The sequence below is a fragment of the Ursus americanus genome, chromosome 32 (genome assembly GCF_024610735.1).
Source record: "Ursus americanus isolate L20-20 chromosome 32, mUrsAme1.1.p, whole genome shotgun sequence".
NCBI lineage: Eukaryota > Metazoa > Chordata > Mammalia > Carnivora > Ursidae > Ursus > Ursus americanus.
Genome location: NC_142158.1, coordinates 28,131,062 through 28,147,213, shown reverse-complemented (window position 1 = coordinate 28,147,213; position 16,152 = coordinate 28,131,062). Strand labels below are relative to the sequence as shown.

The 16,152-nt window shown below is 43.2% G+C and overlaps 1 protein-coding gene and 1 pseudogene across 2 annotated transcripts; one reads left to right on the top strand and one right to left on the bottom strand.

Moving 5' to 3' along the window:
- The first annotated feature begins 3,734 nt into the window (after positions 1 to 3,734).
- On the top strand, positions 3,735 to 15,681 carry LOC123790953 (DLA class II histocompatibility antigen, DR-1 beta chain). Of its 2 annotated transcripts, XM_045795561.2 has the most exons (6): positions 3,736 to 3,916; positions 10,044 to 10,313; positions 13,427 to 13,708; positions 14,452 to 14,562; positions 15,027 to 15,050; positions 15,345 to 15,681. In XM_045795561.2, exons 1-6 carry the CDS (start codon positions 3,817 to 3,819, stop codon positions 15,356 to 15,358), a joined length of 801 nt encoding a protein of 266 aa, XP_045651517.2. In that variant the 5' UTR covers positions 3,736 to 3,816; the 3' UTR covers positions 15,359 to 15,681. The 2 variants fall into 2 exon arrangements, with proteins under 2 accessions (XP_087714250.1, XP_045651517.2); XM_087858124.1 differs by lacking the exons at positions 15,027 to 15,050; positions 15,345 to 15,681 and having other exon boundaries at positions 3,735 to 3,916; positions 14,452 to 14,600.
- Positions 7,140 to 8,135, bottom strand: LOC123790898 (large ribosomal subunit protein eL8 pseudogene; annotated as a pseudogene).
- Positions 15,682 to 16,152: the final 471 nt, after the last annotated feature.

The following is a 16,152-nucleotide window of genomic DNA, read 5'->3' as shown; positions in this document are numbered from 1 at the left end:
CAGAAGTTGGAAAAGCCCTGCATACTGACTTAGATAACGCCACAGTGTAAAGACTGGCTTCATTCAAATTACTCAATGGAAGACATTGCTCATGAGATCTCACTGGAGAGGGTTCTATCACATCTGCTAAGTGCCAATATGACCTGTAAATGGCACAGTCTTCTGTCAAGGATACATATCTTCCATGGTAGAAGAAATTGGCCCTGTTTATCCAATTCTGTTATTACTATTTTTTCTTAGATAAAGGGACTCCTGAACTGCTTCTCACTTTAAGTTCCATATTCATGGTCATAGCTTTTTGAGAACTACAGGGAATATTTTGAGACTACTTGGACAAGTAATGGACATTCTATGGATTGCTGATAACTAAAACCGATTTTCCCAGATGTATTGCAACTTTTCAGGCTTACCACAGGTGAGTCCCATTCTGTGACAATTGGTAGGATTCAAGACGTTCTGTAATGCTACAAATTTCAACCTGTCTGTGTTCAACCAAAGTTTGTGCTTCTGATCTCACTTGTTTGTTCTCAAGACTGTTTTGATTTATCACTAATGAAAACAAACCTATGACTTCATGTAACAAGAGCAGAAACTGTAGAACTTCTGCTGATAACCACTCTTCTAGAAATCAATTTATTTTCCTCAGGAAATAAGGTCTTACTTGACACTTCTCACACACAGCAGAAGTTGAAGAGAGCTGCTTCTCCTTTCGCTTCAGGTGAAGAAGTTCAGCCTAGATACCTGTAGGATTGATGGCCTGGTAGTAGTTGCTATATTGTTTTACCTGAACTTTCCTTATATTGAATGAATATTGAAGAAAAATGTGAAATATATAATATTTAAAGCAACACATTTTCTTACTCCTAAACGTATACAACTACAGAATTTAAGTCATAGTTGCTGGCTTATTCTTTTCAAAAATAAATTTGTATGATTTGTAAATTGTCAAATTTATATGGACAAGTTTTGATAGTGTTGATATTTCATTATGTCAATATTTCAATATGTTCTTGATATAGAATTACTTTTCTTTGTCATTCCTTTTATCCTACAATCTAAGGTGAACTTTACTTTGGCTCTCTGAGATTATCACTTTTTAGCTAGTTAATTCTGAGTAAATTACGATTTCCATTTCTAAAATTAAATATGGCCTTCTGATGGTTGCACTTGTATAACTTCCAATAGTATTGAATTATCACTGGGGTCTAGGGACATAGTTTCTTCTGACATCCAGGGACAATAATGACTTTTACCCAACTTTTACAAGATATTTTGAAGTTTCCACATTAACAGAAATACATTTTTCCAAAGTATGTGAGATAAAATTTCTATTCTATTCTGACTTATTTAAATTTGCAATAAATTATGCTGAGAAATCTGAAATAATGACTGAGAACAATAGATTGGATTTAGGAATTTGGAGCCACTGTTATTTTTTATAGGAAGGAAACTTGTGTGGGAGCTTTGGGAGCCATTACATAAGACAAATGCAAATTTTGTCGTTTCCAAAGGAAAGTAATGATGGTGATGAGAAGGCTTTTTTGAAGGAACTAGAATTACTACACATTAATTGCCTCAATTTATACAAAGTTCTGTCATTCATTAAAGGGGGTAGTCATATAGATATACATAACCATGAATTAAAGTGTTAGCATAGTTTTAACATAGTGAACACTATTCTTTTCAGAAATTGAATGTGAGGTGGTATGATGTAATGGCTGGGCTTGTGGGATTTGGACTCACATATAACGGCTCAGTCTGGAACATACCATTTACTTGTCTTGTGTCCCTGCCAAAGTTGTTTAACATCATCCATCATTTTATTTTTCCATCTGTAGGAATGCAAGGGGCACTTAAATTACTGAGATGATGTGAGAATTAAATATAAATATGAATATAAAAAGCTCTTGTCTAATTCTCGGTGCAAAGTAAAATGCTCAAAATCTGCTTTGTAAATATTAGTCATTTTTATTGCAACATGGTGAGTTCTCCGTCACTAGCCCATAAAGGACTGCTTATCAGACTGTGGCAGAGTGTGAATTAATGTAGAACTTCAGATAGATAATTGTCCTTTAAAGTCCATTCTGGGGGCACCTGGGTGGCTTAGTCAGTTAAGCAACTGCATTCAGCTCAGGTCATGATCTCAGGGTTCTGGGATCAAGCTCTGGTTTGGGTTCCCTGCTCAGTGGGGAGTCTGCTTCTCCCTCTCCTTGTCTTTTCCCCCTCTGCTTCTGTTCTCTCTTTCTTTCTTAAATAAATAAATAAAATCTTTTTAAAAAGTCCATTCTGAATCTGAGATATTACATTTATATTAATAAAATGTATAATAATTATCTAAAAGTAGAAATATATGTTTAAAACTATATGGTAGCATCAAAGGATGTAATTCATGATATTTCCATTGTTTTCTATTTCCTGAACATTCTATAATATATTCGTTAGCACCAGCTTCTTCTTCTTCTTCTTCTTCTTTTTTTTAAGATTTTATTTATTTATTTGACAGAGAGAGAGACAGCCAGCGAGAGAGGGAACACAAGCAGGGGGAGTGGGAGAGGAAGAAGCAGGCTCCAAGCAGAGCAGGAAGCCCAATGCAGGGCTCGATTCCAGGACCCTGGGATCAGGTCCTGAGCCGAAGGCAGACACTTAATGACTGAGCCACCCAGGTGCCCCTAGCACCAGCTTCTTATATCTCTCCTTAAGATAAAGCTAGAGAAGGTGCATAATAAAAGGGGCATATCCCCAATAAAATGAGGAAGTCAGAGTGGGATCCAGGAGTATGGATTGAACACATTTGCCACATAAAATATTAATTATTCTAAAGCAGAACTTTTATGCTAGCAGCTGACTTTGAGTCCTTTATCAATCTCTCAGCTCCCTGCATACTTTGATTTGGACAGTTGGGCTTATCACTTTGTTAGGTTAAGTGCTATATAGAGGAAATTTCAAGACTTTCCATTCCACATAGATCGTATTTTAAGCCTCTTCTCCATGCATATTCTGGAGATACCCCCTAACTCAATGACAGCATCAGGAAATAAACTTGAAAAACCTTTTCACTCAGGTTAAGTTAATGACCACATTCCAATTTCCTTTAGTTTATTAGAGACCTCCCTACCCATAAGGAGGTACAGCCTGTACTCTCCAATCAACAGCTGTAATTCTGTCATATCATCAGTTACTATGGGATGCTGCTCCTTGAGCTATCCAGAGAATCATACCACAGTCCATATCAAAGTCCCAGAAAGATTGCAATGCCTTCATTTCAAGGTTAAGGTTAAAAAATTTCCCCAAATCTACAACACTAAGTGATGGTGCGTTAAAGTTCAAATCAAAGGTTTCTTGACTTGGAATCATCTTCCCTCCCCGCCACCCCCACCCCCCCCCCCCCAGTTCCTAAAAACACACACATTACATTTGTAAAAACAATTCCGTCTTCAAGGGAGAGACATGAATACTCCTAAAAGCAACTTTTGTGCACAACACTGCCCAGCACAGAGCTGGCTCACAATGGGGATCCAATAAAATGTTTCACATACAACTGGATCAAACCTTTAAAGTAGTAAATTAAAATAGTCCTTTCAACGAAGGAAATCCAAGTTTCAGAAGAGGCTCTTCATACTGAATCTTTGACCAGCGACTGATGATGCAGTACATCTCTGATGCTGATTGGTTCTCAACACCAAGGTTACCCAATCCAGGGACAAAGAAATGAATTCCTTCGTTGGTATTATTTGAGAAGTGGCCAAAGGAGGGTCCCAGTCTTCGCTGAGTGAGACTTGCCTGCTCCCCTGTGCCCTGTCCTCTCTGCTCTCCAGCATGGTGTGTCTGTGTTTCCTTGGAGGCTCCTGGATGCCAGCTCTGACACTGATCCTGATGGTGCTGAGCCCTCCCTTGGCTTGGGCTAGGGACACCCCACGTAAGTGCACACCTTGGGTGGTAAGCTATTGTGGGGGAGGGGGGTGAGGGAAGAAAGAAATTAGTTTTGCCACTGGTCCAGGCCGTGTCCCTTAGAAAATTGTGATATTTTCTTCAATGACCACGCTTGTCAGTCACATAGACCCCTAATTTTATCCAAAACAAAAGGAGCCTGCATGCTTGCCCTCTACAAGCCCTGCATAAGGGACCTCCATACATATAGTCTATTTATGCCTAACTGTCCTCCAATAAAAGTTCTCCAGGCTTGCATCTCATTCCCTCAGGGTTTTGGGAAGACTCAGAAGTAATTATTTCAAATTAATTCCCATCAAGTGGTTCCCTTTATTATATTGAGTTATGCTGGAAAATAGGAAAGTTTGAAAAATTTAAGGAGGATCAAAAGGAATTAGAAAGATCTCTCCTAGAAGACCCTGTGTTATGTCTTCACTGGACCAGTTATGATGGTGCCTCTCCCTAATATGTGAGGATGTATCAAGAGGTCTCTACCATTATCTCCTTTCCTTTCTCCTGAGCCCCAAAGTTTATAAGGCCTTTATCCCTATACTGGAGGTTCTCTGACAGAAGCTGGGATTAATTTTATCTCTATTTCTCACCCTGGAGCTACAGCAGTGATCCTTAGTACTTGAAATGACACTGTAGATAAGAAGTGCATGTAGTGTGTTTTTTGGTGTCTTATAGAGCTTAATATATCTTCCAAGAACTTGGCACAGGTTACTTTCCATTACGAATCTATGTTGAACCTTTCTATAGTGTCAGTTTCTCCTGCATCTTCCGACGGTCTGGCCTGAACCCACAGGAAGGGGTTCAACTAGTATAGGATAAGTTATATGAAACTATGATTTTGTAAGTCAAAAATAGTCAAATATCAGGAATTTCATATGGTTCAAACTATACACCCCAAGCAGGGTACAGAGAGTGTGAAGGTTATTTACATTTCATAGGACTGAAAGCCAATATGCAAAAGGGAACTTACTGACTTACTGAGGTCTTGGTCCTGAATTACATAGATTCATTCACCATGTTTTCTGTTTTCCTTAATTAGCCATGTTTGGTTGCCTCCACTTCCCCTTCCTCACTATTCTTTCCCAACTGTGTCGTCATCATTACTGAGACTCCCCATTGTTTGCACAGACCCTCAGCATTATCAGACCTACAAGATGAGCTGAAATTTAATGAAATTTTCCTTTTTTTCTCCTTTACCTTTTCTTTACCTGTGATATTTTTTAGAACAGTAGGAGAAAGGAAGTTTGTTTAAATTTCTCACAGGAGGTGGAAGAGATATAATCTATTATAAGAATAAAAGAGTGTTGAAGCTTAAAGCTCCTTCTTATTTTCCTCACAGTGACTGATTCCCAGAACCCTGGGTTTATCCATTTAAACCACACATATTTTTCTGAGCAGCTATTTTGTACTGGGCTCTGTTCTAGGCTCAGTGAATTCTATTTGAATAAGATAAAAAAAATCACTACTATCATGGGTATTATGTACTGACAGAGTAGAAAGCCCAATAGACATTTAAAAATGAAAAAATTTCAGAGAGCAATAAGTTCTCTGAAAAAAAAAATACACCAGGGTTGTGAAATAGAGAGAACAGAGTCACCTGACCTCAGTTGGAGCAGCTCGGGAGCTCTCCCTGAGAAAGTGACATTTAGTTGGGACATGACTGATGACAAGCCAGCCATGAGAAGGATCCGAGTGACAAGTGTTCTAGGGAGAGAGAACAGGATAGAGGCCACAGTATGGGAAGATGCTTGCTGAGTTTAAAGGACAGAAGGAAGACTGGAGAAGCTGGAGTGTGAGGAGCAAGCTGAGGAGTGCTCTCAGAGTGGCCACTAGCATGTTTCCATCACTCTGGGAGTGCCCAGCACGGCCTCATTGTCGGTGCTCAGTGATTGGTGGATGTCAGCGTCCTTTCACTTAGATTTTTATCTGACAAACTTTTACTTGTGTTGAACTTTGATATGATTTTCTTTCATTACTGACATGGTAGTTTTCAAAATCTTCATCTGCTAGTTCACACAAACCTGAACATAGCCCAACGTCTGTGCAAACATTTGTTGAAGTTGTTTTATTAATTCTTAGCTTCATAATAGGCACCAGTAACTGATTCTTTCAGGAAGCTGTGGATTTGTAGGCTTCTTTCTATAAACTTCAACAAGAATGGAATTTATAAATTATTTATACCTGCTCTTGATGAGACAAAAATTCCTTGGTCATAAGATGTCAACACAGACGTCGTACTGGGGGAAATTTAAAGTCAAAAGCTCTAGTTTTTACAAGAAGCTCAGAGGAGTAGTAATGGAACAATTATCTGGGGACAATGACACTACAGGCTTCTCATAGTCCAGCTTTGAGCCACTGATGCAAAGTGGTGATTGAGCCATTAGAAAATACAGATCTGGTTATCTGTATTCTCTTGTTTGACAATAATGCACAGGAAACATCGTTACAGCTTTCAGACACCCTGGATTTTGATTTTTCCAGTCGCTGCTCATTTGTTTTGGGTGAGACTTAAGCATTAGCACAGCAAGAACAGTCATCTTTTGGTTAGAATTCTCAGTAGCTTTTGATACTCTCTCACTAGGCACTATGAATGTTTTTTTGAAATCTGGTCCCAGTACTGAGCTTAATCAGGCAAGATAAATTTCCTTGGGGTAAGGTTTTTATCAGATAAATGATGTTGGCAAATTTTTCAATGTAATACTCAACTGCTTCATAATTAACAGCGGCTTCTTCACCACATATATTTCAGATGGTTTAACCGTGGCTCTTACCCAGGACAGTTTTGCCACCCCCCCACCCTACCCCCTCCCCGGGGAATTAAGTGTCTGGAAACACTTACTGTTTTTCAAAACTGGGGTTTCATCTGACATCTAGTGGGTAGAGGCTAGTGATGCTGATAGACATCCTACAATGTACAGAACAGCCTTCCCACAACAATTATCTTGTCCACGGTGTCAACAGCTGTGGTTATCTGCTGTATTGTTTTCTCTTCCATTGCTCATTTTGGGTTTTGAGCCTTCTTTCTCGTTTTCTCTTAGTTATTGTAGTTAAAGCACTGTCAATTTTATTTATTTTCTTGGAAAAACTGGTCATTACTTTTAATGTATGTGATTGTTTCTTCTGGCCTCTATTTTTTTTATTTCTGCTTTTTCTTTTGTTATTTCCTTCCTTTACTAAATTTCCCCCAAGTTTCTTCTTTTCTAGTTCCCTGTGGTGTAATGTTGTTTGTTTGAATATTTTTCCCCCTTCTTCCTTTTTTTTCCCCCTTGACACTGGCTCGAAGAGAATTTTTTATTGCCTTTATGTACAGAAAATTCGATAGTGCACACTTGGTCCAGTTTGGTGGTCAGTTCTTTAGCCTTTGCCTTTTCCAGCTTGGCAATGTGAACCACCGACCTTGGACCCAGGACATTGCCTCCCAAGGGACAGCAGATCTAACAATATCTGTCATTGTAATTTGACCTGATACCTTCCAAAAGCTCATTTGTCTTCTGAATTAACTTGTATGAAGGCGACAGTGGTGCAGATCTTCCCGTGGACCAGACGCCCCAGCCTGGCCCTCCCCTGATCATGCAGGGGAGCCCCCATCTTAGGACACAGGGCAGGCAGGAAGACATCCAGCCCAGTGGAATTCACAGCCTATGAAATCACTACCGGCTGAGCCTTCTTGTTTTCCACCAAGGTGGTGGCTGTATTAAGGGCAACTTGAACGACAAGAGGCTCTTAGGGGGACATCCCCTTTACTGGCAGTTTTCTTCTCAGCCCAGGCCAACCATCTCTGCTTCTTCTCTTGCTTTGCCTCTGGTCTGTATCTGTGGGCCAGCTTAGGCAGCTGAATAGCTGCGTGGCCGTCCAAGGCTTGGGTGAACCGGTTAATCGTGAGAGGCACTTTTAGACGTTTATAGAGAATAGCCCTTTGCTGCTGCAGCTGGACGTGGTGGGGGCATTTGACAAGGTGGGCGAGGTCCCTTTTGGGCTGGACGTCCTGTCTGTTTCCAAAATTCTTGGGCCTTTTCTCAAACAAGGGACTGACTACCTTCTTGGCTTCCTGCTTCTTCACCAAAGTCCAGGGCCACCCCTTAGCCTCCTTTCCTTTCAGCATCTTGGATGGCTGGTGGAGGGACTGAACTTTCTTTCTTAATACAAGCATTTAGAGCATAAATTTCACTTGTGTTTTCTTTTTCTTTTGTTTTGAGACATATTTTGATTTGCCATTTGATTTCTTATTTGGCCCGATGCTTGTGTAGTGGTGCAGTTTCATATTTGCATGTAAATATTTAATGCTTATATTGTAGATTTTCCAGCTTTGTTTTATTGTTGATCTTTAACTTTGTACCATTGTGGTTGAAAATACATGAGGTATCATTTCAAAGAAACAAACAAAACCCCAAAATGTTAAGAGTGCTGAAGTTGAAAATACTGATTTATACTGAGTTGCTTCTCAAAAATCTAGACTCAAACTTTATACACACACTCACCTTCCAATTCAGGTCTTTGTGGTTTATTTTAGTTTGTTTAAATACAGAAATGACAAACTATAAAGTTGTATACATTCACCAGTTTCTCGTAGAGCCCATTCAATCAATGCACACCAAGATCTTTATATTTTACTTTTTGCCTTATGCAATGTTTTTCGATATTTCATGATTTCTGGATCATCACCATCTCTGTTAACTTTCAACAACTTGCCTTTATAAGGCATAAATTCTGACTGCCAGAAGTATTTTCAGTAAAATGTATCAAACTTTTGTATTAATTCTACATTCTATTCTATTGATAACGCCAAATGCTCCCTTTTGTCTCCCTTTTAAACACAGAGGTATTTTCCCCTATTTTAAAATTTTTTTGTGTTAATTATACCTGAATAAAAAATTTTTCTTAGTTCAATTAAACATAAAACAGACATATCAATATATACATACATATATGCATATATGTGTGTATGTGCATATATACATGTATACATATATTAGGATGTGTGTATGTTTACGTACATTGAAACTTCAGAAGCACGTGTCACTGACCAATTAGAGCTCTGACGTGTTTGACCCTTTACCTCATCAGATGAGATTTGCCAAATGGGTTCTGCATCAAAATCTTTAATGTGACCTGGTTTTCTGAGATTTCTGGATTTGGAAAAGTAAAGATTGAGGAACTGTATTGCAACCATGGTTTTAATCTTAAAATTCTTCACTCATATGCCACTGAATTCAGTATAAAAGTCAAATGCTACCACCACCCACAGGCTTTTAGTATCCACTCCATGCGATGCCGTCTCTAGTCCAAACTTCCTTCTTCCTCTCACTGTCTGTGCTTCCGTGAACTGTTTCCTCAGGTTTCTTGAGGAGGTTCCTCAATTCTCTCGAGTTTTTGCAGTTACTTTACCTCGACCTGAAATGTGCCTCCCTTTGCCCCAAACACACGCACATGCACACACACACACACACACACACATACACGCACGCACACGCACACCCTCGAGGTCACATCTACTTAACCTTTCACGTCACATGTCATGTCACCCTTGAGACCACCTCTCTGGCACCCTAAGGTGGTTCTGATCATCCGATTATTCTTTGTTCTAAACTGCACACTTCTCTTGTGACATGTCTCGCCCCGTATAAAGTCTTGCCTGGTTGCGTTTTGTCCTTCCCTTTCCCTCCATTTGAAGCTCCCCGAGTGGAGGGGACGCGTGTGTCCTTCTCTGGATTCGCAGGGCGGCGGCGGCCTGAGCCAGCTCAGCCCAAACCAACTGCTCGGCGGGGGAGCAGGTGGGACGCGTTTAAGGTCCGGGGAACCGGCTGTGGGAGGCGAGGAGGGAGGCGGGTGTCCGCCAGGAGGAGGCGTCGGGGAGGACGCGGTGAGGAGCAAATGCCCGCGCGGCTCAGGCTGGGAGGTCCGCCGCCGCGCCCGGGACCCAGGGACCCCGAAAGGCTCCCCTGAGACCGGTCGCCTCCTCCCCGTGCCGCCTGCCCCCGCCGCCGACAGCGGAAAGACGAGCCGTGGGTGCGGGTGGTTTGGGGGCGCGGGGGGGCCACCGAGGGGTGCCGCGGTCGGCGTCTTCCGGGAGCCCGCGGGTGACCGGATCGTCTCTGTCCCCACAGCACATTTCTCGTTCCTGGGGAAGTCCGAGTGTCATTTCACCAACGGCACGGAGCGGGTGCGGTACCTGCAGAGATACATCTATAACCGGGAGGAGTACGCGCGCTTCGACAGCGACGTGGGGGAGTTCCGGGCGGTGACGGAGCTGGGGCGGCCGGACGCTGAGTACTGGAACCAGCAGAAGGACATCATGGAGCAGACGCGGGCCGCGGTGGACAGGTACTGCAGACACAACTACGGGGTGTCGGACAGCTTCCTGGTGCAGCGACAAGGTGAGCGCGGCAGGGGCGGGGATTGGGGGAGGGCGTGTGTGTGTGTGTGTGTGTGTGTGTGTGTGTGTGTGTGTGTGACTGTGAGACAGACTCGTCCGGAGTGAACATACAGGGTCTTGAGCAAGCACAAGTTACAAGGATGCCTGTGAGTGTGCGACGTCAGGGACAGTGTGGTCTGTCTGTGTGACTGTGGGGAATGTGCGGTTGTGTCCCTGTGTGACTGGAGAGTGCAGTGTGTCTGTGTGTGACTGTGGGGACAGTGTAGTGGGTCTGTGTGTGACTGTGGGGACAGTGTGGTCAGTCTGTGTGACTGTGGGGAATGTGTGGTTGTGACTGTGTAATTGTGTCCCTGTGTGACTGGAGACTGTAGTGGGTCTGTGTGTAACTGTGGGGACACTGTGGTGTGTCTGTGTGACTATGGGGACAGTGTAGTGGGACTGTGTGTGATTGTGGGGACACCGTGGTATGTCTGGTGTGACTGTGGGGACACTGTGGTGTGTCTGGTGTGACTGTGGGGACACTGTAGTGTGTCTGTGTGTGACTGTGGGGACAATGTGGTGTGTTTGTGTGTGACTGGGGGGACAGTGTGGTCTGTCTGTGTGATTGTGGGGAATGTATGGTTGTGATTGTGTGGTTGTGTCCGTATGTGACTGTGGAGAGTGTAGTGTGTCTGTGTGTGACTATGGGGACAGTGTAGTGTGTCCGTGTGTGACTATGGGGACAGTGTGGTGTGTCTGTGTGTGAATATGGGGACAGTGTAGTGTGTCCATGTGTGACAATGGGGACAGTGTGGTGTGTCTGTGGGGGACTGTGGGGAGCGTGGGAGGGGTGCACTGTGAAGGGAGGGGACAGAGAATGAGTGAGTGAGTTGGGCTGTGGGCCTGGATGTGGGGGATGGGTTGGGAGAGTGGGTGTGGGGGGAGGACACAGGAGGGGACATCTGGCATCCTTGGTGGCCCCTGAGGGAGAGGGGAGGGGGGCTCAGGAGCTCCAGGTGGAGGGAACACTAGGCAGGTGGTTGGAGACCTGGGGAGGGAGGTGGAGGGCGTCCTGGTTGGGGTGAACGTTTGGGGGAGGGGAGGATTAAAAGATTGGGGAGAATGTGAGGAGACCAGTCACCCTCTGTTCTTGGCACTCACTCTTCTTAATTCTGAACCCCCTGAAGGAAGTGTGCCTATGTCTGTGTGTGGGACCATGTCTTTGAGAAAAAGTGTCAACTAATTTTTGATGGGTTGGGGGACCTCTGAGGCCCCTCTGATCTTTCCGAGGCTGCTTTTAGGTTTCAACTTCTTGTTTTCTTTCTTTCTTTTTTTGAAAAATGTTTAAGATTTATTTTTTTATTTTGGAGAGACAGAGAGAGAGAGAAAGAGAGAGAGAGAGAGAGACCACAGGCAGAGGGAGGGGCAGAGGGAGAGGGAAGGGGAGAATCTGAAGGGGACTCTCTGCTGAACAAGCCTGAAGGAGGGGGTTGGGAGAGGGGGCAGCTCCATCTCAGGACCCCAAGATCACCACCTAAGCCAAAACCAAGAACCTAATGCCACCTTGCTTTGTTTCTTAGTGTGTGTATTCTTAAATACGTGAAATGATTTTGAAATGATATTGTTTAATTATATGTTTGTTACAAAATATATCAATACTGCTATTTTTAAAATGATGAAAGTATTTAAGGAGTTGCATATGATTTCTTTATATAGTTGTAACAATTCATCTCACATTCCCCTTTGCTAGACCTTTTTTTCAATACTGCCAAATGCTCAGTTGAAAATCTATCTTGTTAATTTTTAGTTTCTATTACTCCAATTTCTGAGGTTATTGAACGTTTTTTTCACATGATTTGGCGAATCATTGTAAAAATTATCTACTGTCTATTATCTCTAGGGTTTTGGTGTTTTCCTCACTGATTTTTATGCATGCTCTATACATAAGAATCTTAACGCTTTGCTGACATTTGATTTAGCATTTTCCCTAGTTTGAGGTTTATATTTTGATTCCTTTATTACTTTTCCAGCTAGGAATGTAAACATTTTTATTTAATGAAATATACTACAGAATTGTTAACAGTGGTTTCTCATCAATTAAATCTACAATTTTATGGTGTTGTAAAAAGGTTTTCCCATATTTCTCCTTTTGCAAAAATGGAAATTGTATTTATTCAGGCTGTAGTGTCAGGGATTGTCTCAGGCACTAAGGATACCTACTATGCATCTCAGACCCTGCCCTGAGCTCAGATGTCAGCTTTAAAAGGGAGACAATTATTAAAAGGATAACATTCCAGTAATAGATATTTTTGTACTGCAAAGAAGGACTGATCAGCCGAGTGCAATTATGAGAACATTTTTAAATAAATGAGTTCCTTTGCTACTTTCCCTCTCTTTCAGGACCGTGCTGTTCCCAGGACTCAGTTCCCAGAGCTAGAGAATCACCTCTGTCCTTCCTGCTTCCCAGGGTTGAACCTTTTCTGTGTTGTTCTGAGGTGTGAGTGTAGCATTTCCAGGATTTCATACTCTCTTTCCCCGTCTACCTCAAGCTGTTCCCCAACTTATCCACCCTGCTTTGAGTCATATTTCCTCCCCAACAAAACAAGGATAATAAGTAGCTAACATATATTGAAGGCTAAATTCCAGTTACTGTTTTACATACTTCGGTGCACTAATCTTCACATAACTCTAAGAGCTAAGTCAGTATCACTAACCCCCTTGATAGGTCAGAAAGCTGGGGCACAGAGGAATGTAAAAATTCACCCAGGTTGAATCAGTAAAGTAGCAGAATCTGGATTTGAACCCATTCAGGCTACGCCAGAAATCATGCTTTTAATTAAGACACTATATGCCTTGCAAACCTTGTAAACACTTCAATTCAACCAGGCATAACTGCTTCACACAATGAAAAATAAACCCCACCAATTTCCCCAACATCTCTCAAATCTAATGGATCCATACATTTGGGATTAAATTCATGACTCATGATACTGGCTCTGTTGGGCCACGTGACCAGCTTCGGGGGAAGCCTGCTTGAGACTCAGCCTGGGACCAGAGCCTGGAGGCAGCCAGGCAGCCAACCAGGGAGACTGACTCTGTCTTCCTCACTGAGTCCCTCTACCACTTCTCTTCTAGCGGAGCCTACAGTCACTGTGTATCCTACGAAGACCCGGCCCCTGCAGCACCACAACCTCCTGGTCTGCTCTGTGAATGGTTTCTATCCAGGCCACATTGAAGTCAGGTGGTTCCGGAATGGCCAGGAAGAGGAGGCTGGGGTCGTGTCCACAGGCCTGATCCAAAATGGTGACTGGACCTTCCAGACCCTGGTGATGCTGGAGACAGTTCCTCAGAGTGGAGAGGTCTACACCTGCCAAGTGGAGCACCCAAGTTTGATGAACCCTGTCACCGTGGAATGGAGTGAGAAGCTCTCTGACCTCCTCAGTTCCTCCCGCACCAAGCAGGGGACTTTGCTTCTTCCTGAGTGTCAGGGTTCTCTCTCCTGACACCATGTTTTCATCTGCCCCATGTTCTCTTCTCTTCAGCATGAGTCATTCGGGGTAGCCGGGTGATATCCTGTGATAGAAATCCTCTGATAGTTTAGAGATATCCTGCAATCATTTCTACAGATCCTGCATTCCTTGGAGAGGCAGTTGTGCCTGGCAGACAGAAAAGAGGTTGTCCACGTTTAGAGACCTTCCATGGCTCATAGGTCATGGCTCTGCCTTGACCAGGGCACCAGTCCCCTGCCTCAGGCTGGCCTTGTGCGTCGGGCACTGTGGCTCTGAGTTGCTCATTGTGAGCTTAGAAGAGGCACATCCTGGACATTGTAGGGACCTTCCTGACTTGAGGAGAATCTAATCTTGGATTCCTTCTATTTGCTCTGTCATCCTGCATGAGCTACTTGAACTTCATGTGGTCCCAGGATCCTCATCCATCCATGTTGAAGTAGCAGATTTGTCAGAGCTGTGATATTTAAAAAGTTCAGTGCCTAAACTTTGTATCTATGCAAAGTGATTTTAAATTTCTTCTCCAGAAATTGCCAATTATTCTGCTTCTTTAGGGAAGACTTCCTTCCTCATTCTCAAAGTTCTCAATCCCTGAGTCTCCAACAGAGAAGTTGAATCTGGAGTAAAAATCATTAAAATGACTTCTTCCCTCAGGGGCACGGTCTGACTCTGCACAGAGCAAGATGCTGAGTGGAATCGGAGGCTTTGTTCTGGGTCTGCTCTTCCTGGTGGTGGGGCTGTTCCTCTACTTCAGGAATCAGAAGGGTAAGGCACCTGTTGGTAGCTGAGACTCCCCAGAGACCTCCTGTGGGGGAGAAATACAGCTTGGATCAAATAAGCTCTCTGTGTAGCAGTGGCCCTGTAGAAAGCCTTTCTTTCCCAATTTGACATCAGATTTCCTAGGAATCCAGAAATCACATGGTTACTGTGTTACAGCATAAGAGATTATGGCCTGTAGAGATAAGAACGAGGTTAACAAGCATGGAGATCTTGGGTTGAGATCCTGGGCCAAATGCAGGAAGAGCCAGTAAAGCTAATGAAATTACTGGACTTATGTGAAAGAAACTTCTTGGGTCACACCTCTCACTTCCTGCTCCACCCTGGCATCGTGAGACATGGGTTGTGCTGTTACAGAACTCTAAGGAGGCGGCTCTGGGGCTGGGACCTTGTTGTGGGGACAGATTTACTTCCGTATCTGCTAAATATGTATCTTCCCTTCTCTTTCCCAGGGCACTCTGGACTTCAGCCAACAGGTAATACTCTTTCATCCTCTTTAGAGATAGATTTGGTTTTCCTGGAACAGGTGGTGAAGGTGAAAGACAGAAATAATGGGAAAGACTTTGGATCCGACTTGTGATCAGGCAGTTTACACTGAAGCTTCCTTTCTCTACTTAGTTAAAAGCCCATGGTATAGAATAGCTTTGTTTCCAGGAGACCTAAGAATATGTTCTTCTTACTGCAGTGCTTTCACTCGAGGTCCTGAGAGAGGGAGGAGCGGCTGCTTGGAGAGGTGGGTCTGGAAACAACACTCTGCTCTGTCTCCGCAGGACTCCTGAGCTGACGTGGAGACGGTGGCACTCCAGGAAGAACCTTCCTCTCCAGCTTCTTCACAGAGTGAAAGTCTTCCAGCTCTTATTCTTCCACAAATACAGTTTTTTCTCAGGATCTGGCTGGCCCTGGTGTCAGTGACCCTGCAGAAGCTGTCCTCCCCGTGGCTCCCTCCGCCGTGTCCTTGACCTGGAAGCCCCAGTGTGACTGTAGGACCTCATCTACATTCTCTCCCGGTTCCTTCTGTGCAGCCCTTACTGCCTCCCTTCTTGGGAACTCGCCTTCTGCCCGTGTGTCTTTATAAGCTTTCTTCAAATAAACATGGAGTGAAAATCATCTGCTTCCTATAGTTTCAGGGAAAAGAAGTGTAAAAAGAGAGACAAAGGGATGATAGGATCACAATAAAAAATAGTTTTGATTTGTATTCTAGAATTTTGCATAGATATGGACATGGAGAGTATCCTTGCTTCATTCTCTGTTTATTTTTGGGCTTTATGCATACTGTAATTAGACATATTTTCTGAAGTTAGGAGGAAGCCCCTAATGACCCACATGATGGTGGTGTCCTCCACTGGTATGTTCTCAAACATGAACACACAAGTCCCCTTGCACCATGGGATAAGGAAAGGGAACAAAAACATATTCCTGCAATGTAACGCAAGTAACTTATAAGGATATGATGTCCTCAGAATTTTTATAATCCCATTTTTTTGTCTCTTCGTCCCTGATTTTTAAAAAAGATTTTATTTTGTTTACTTATGAGAGAGAGAGAACAGAGAAGAGGGAGAAACAGACTCTCTGCTAAGC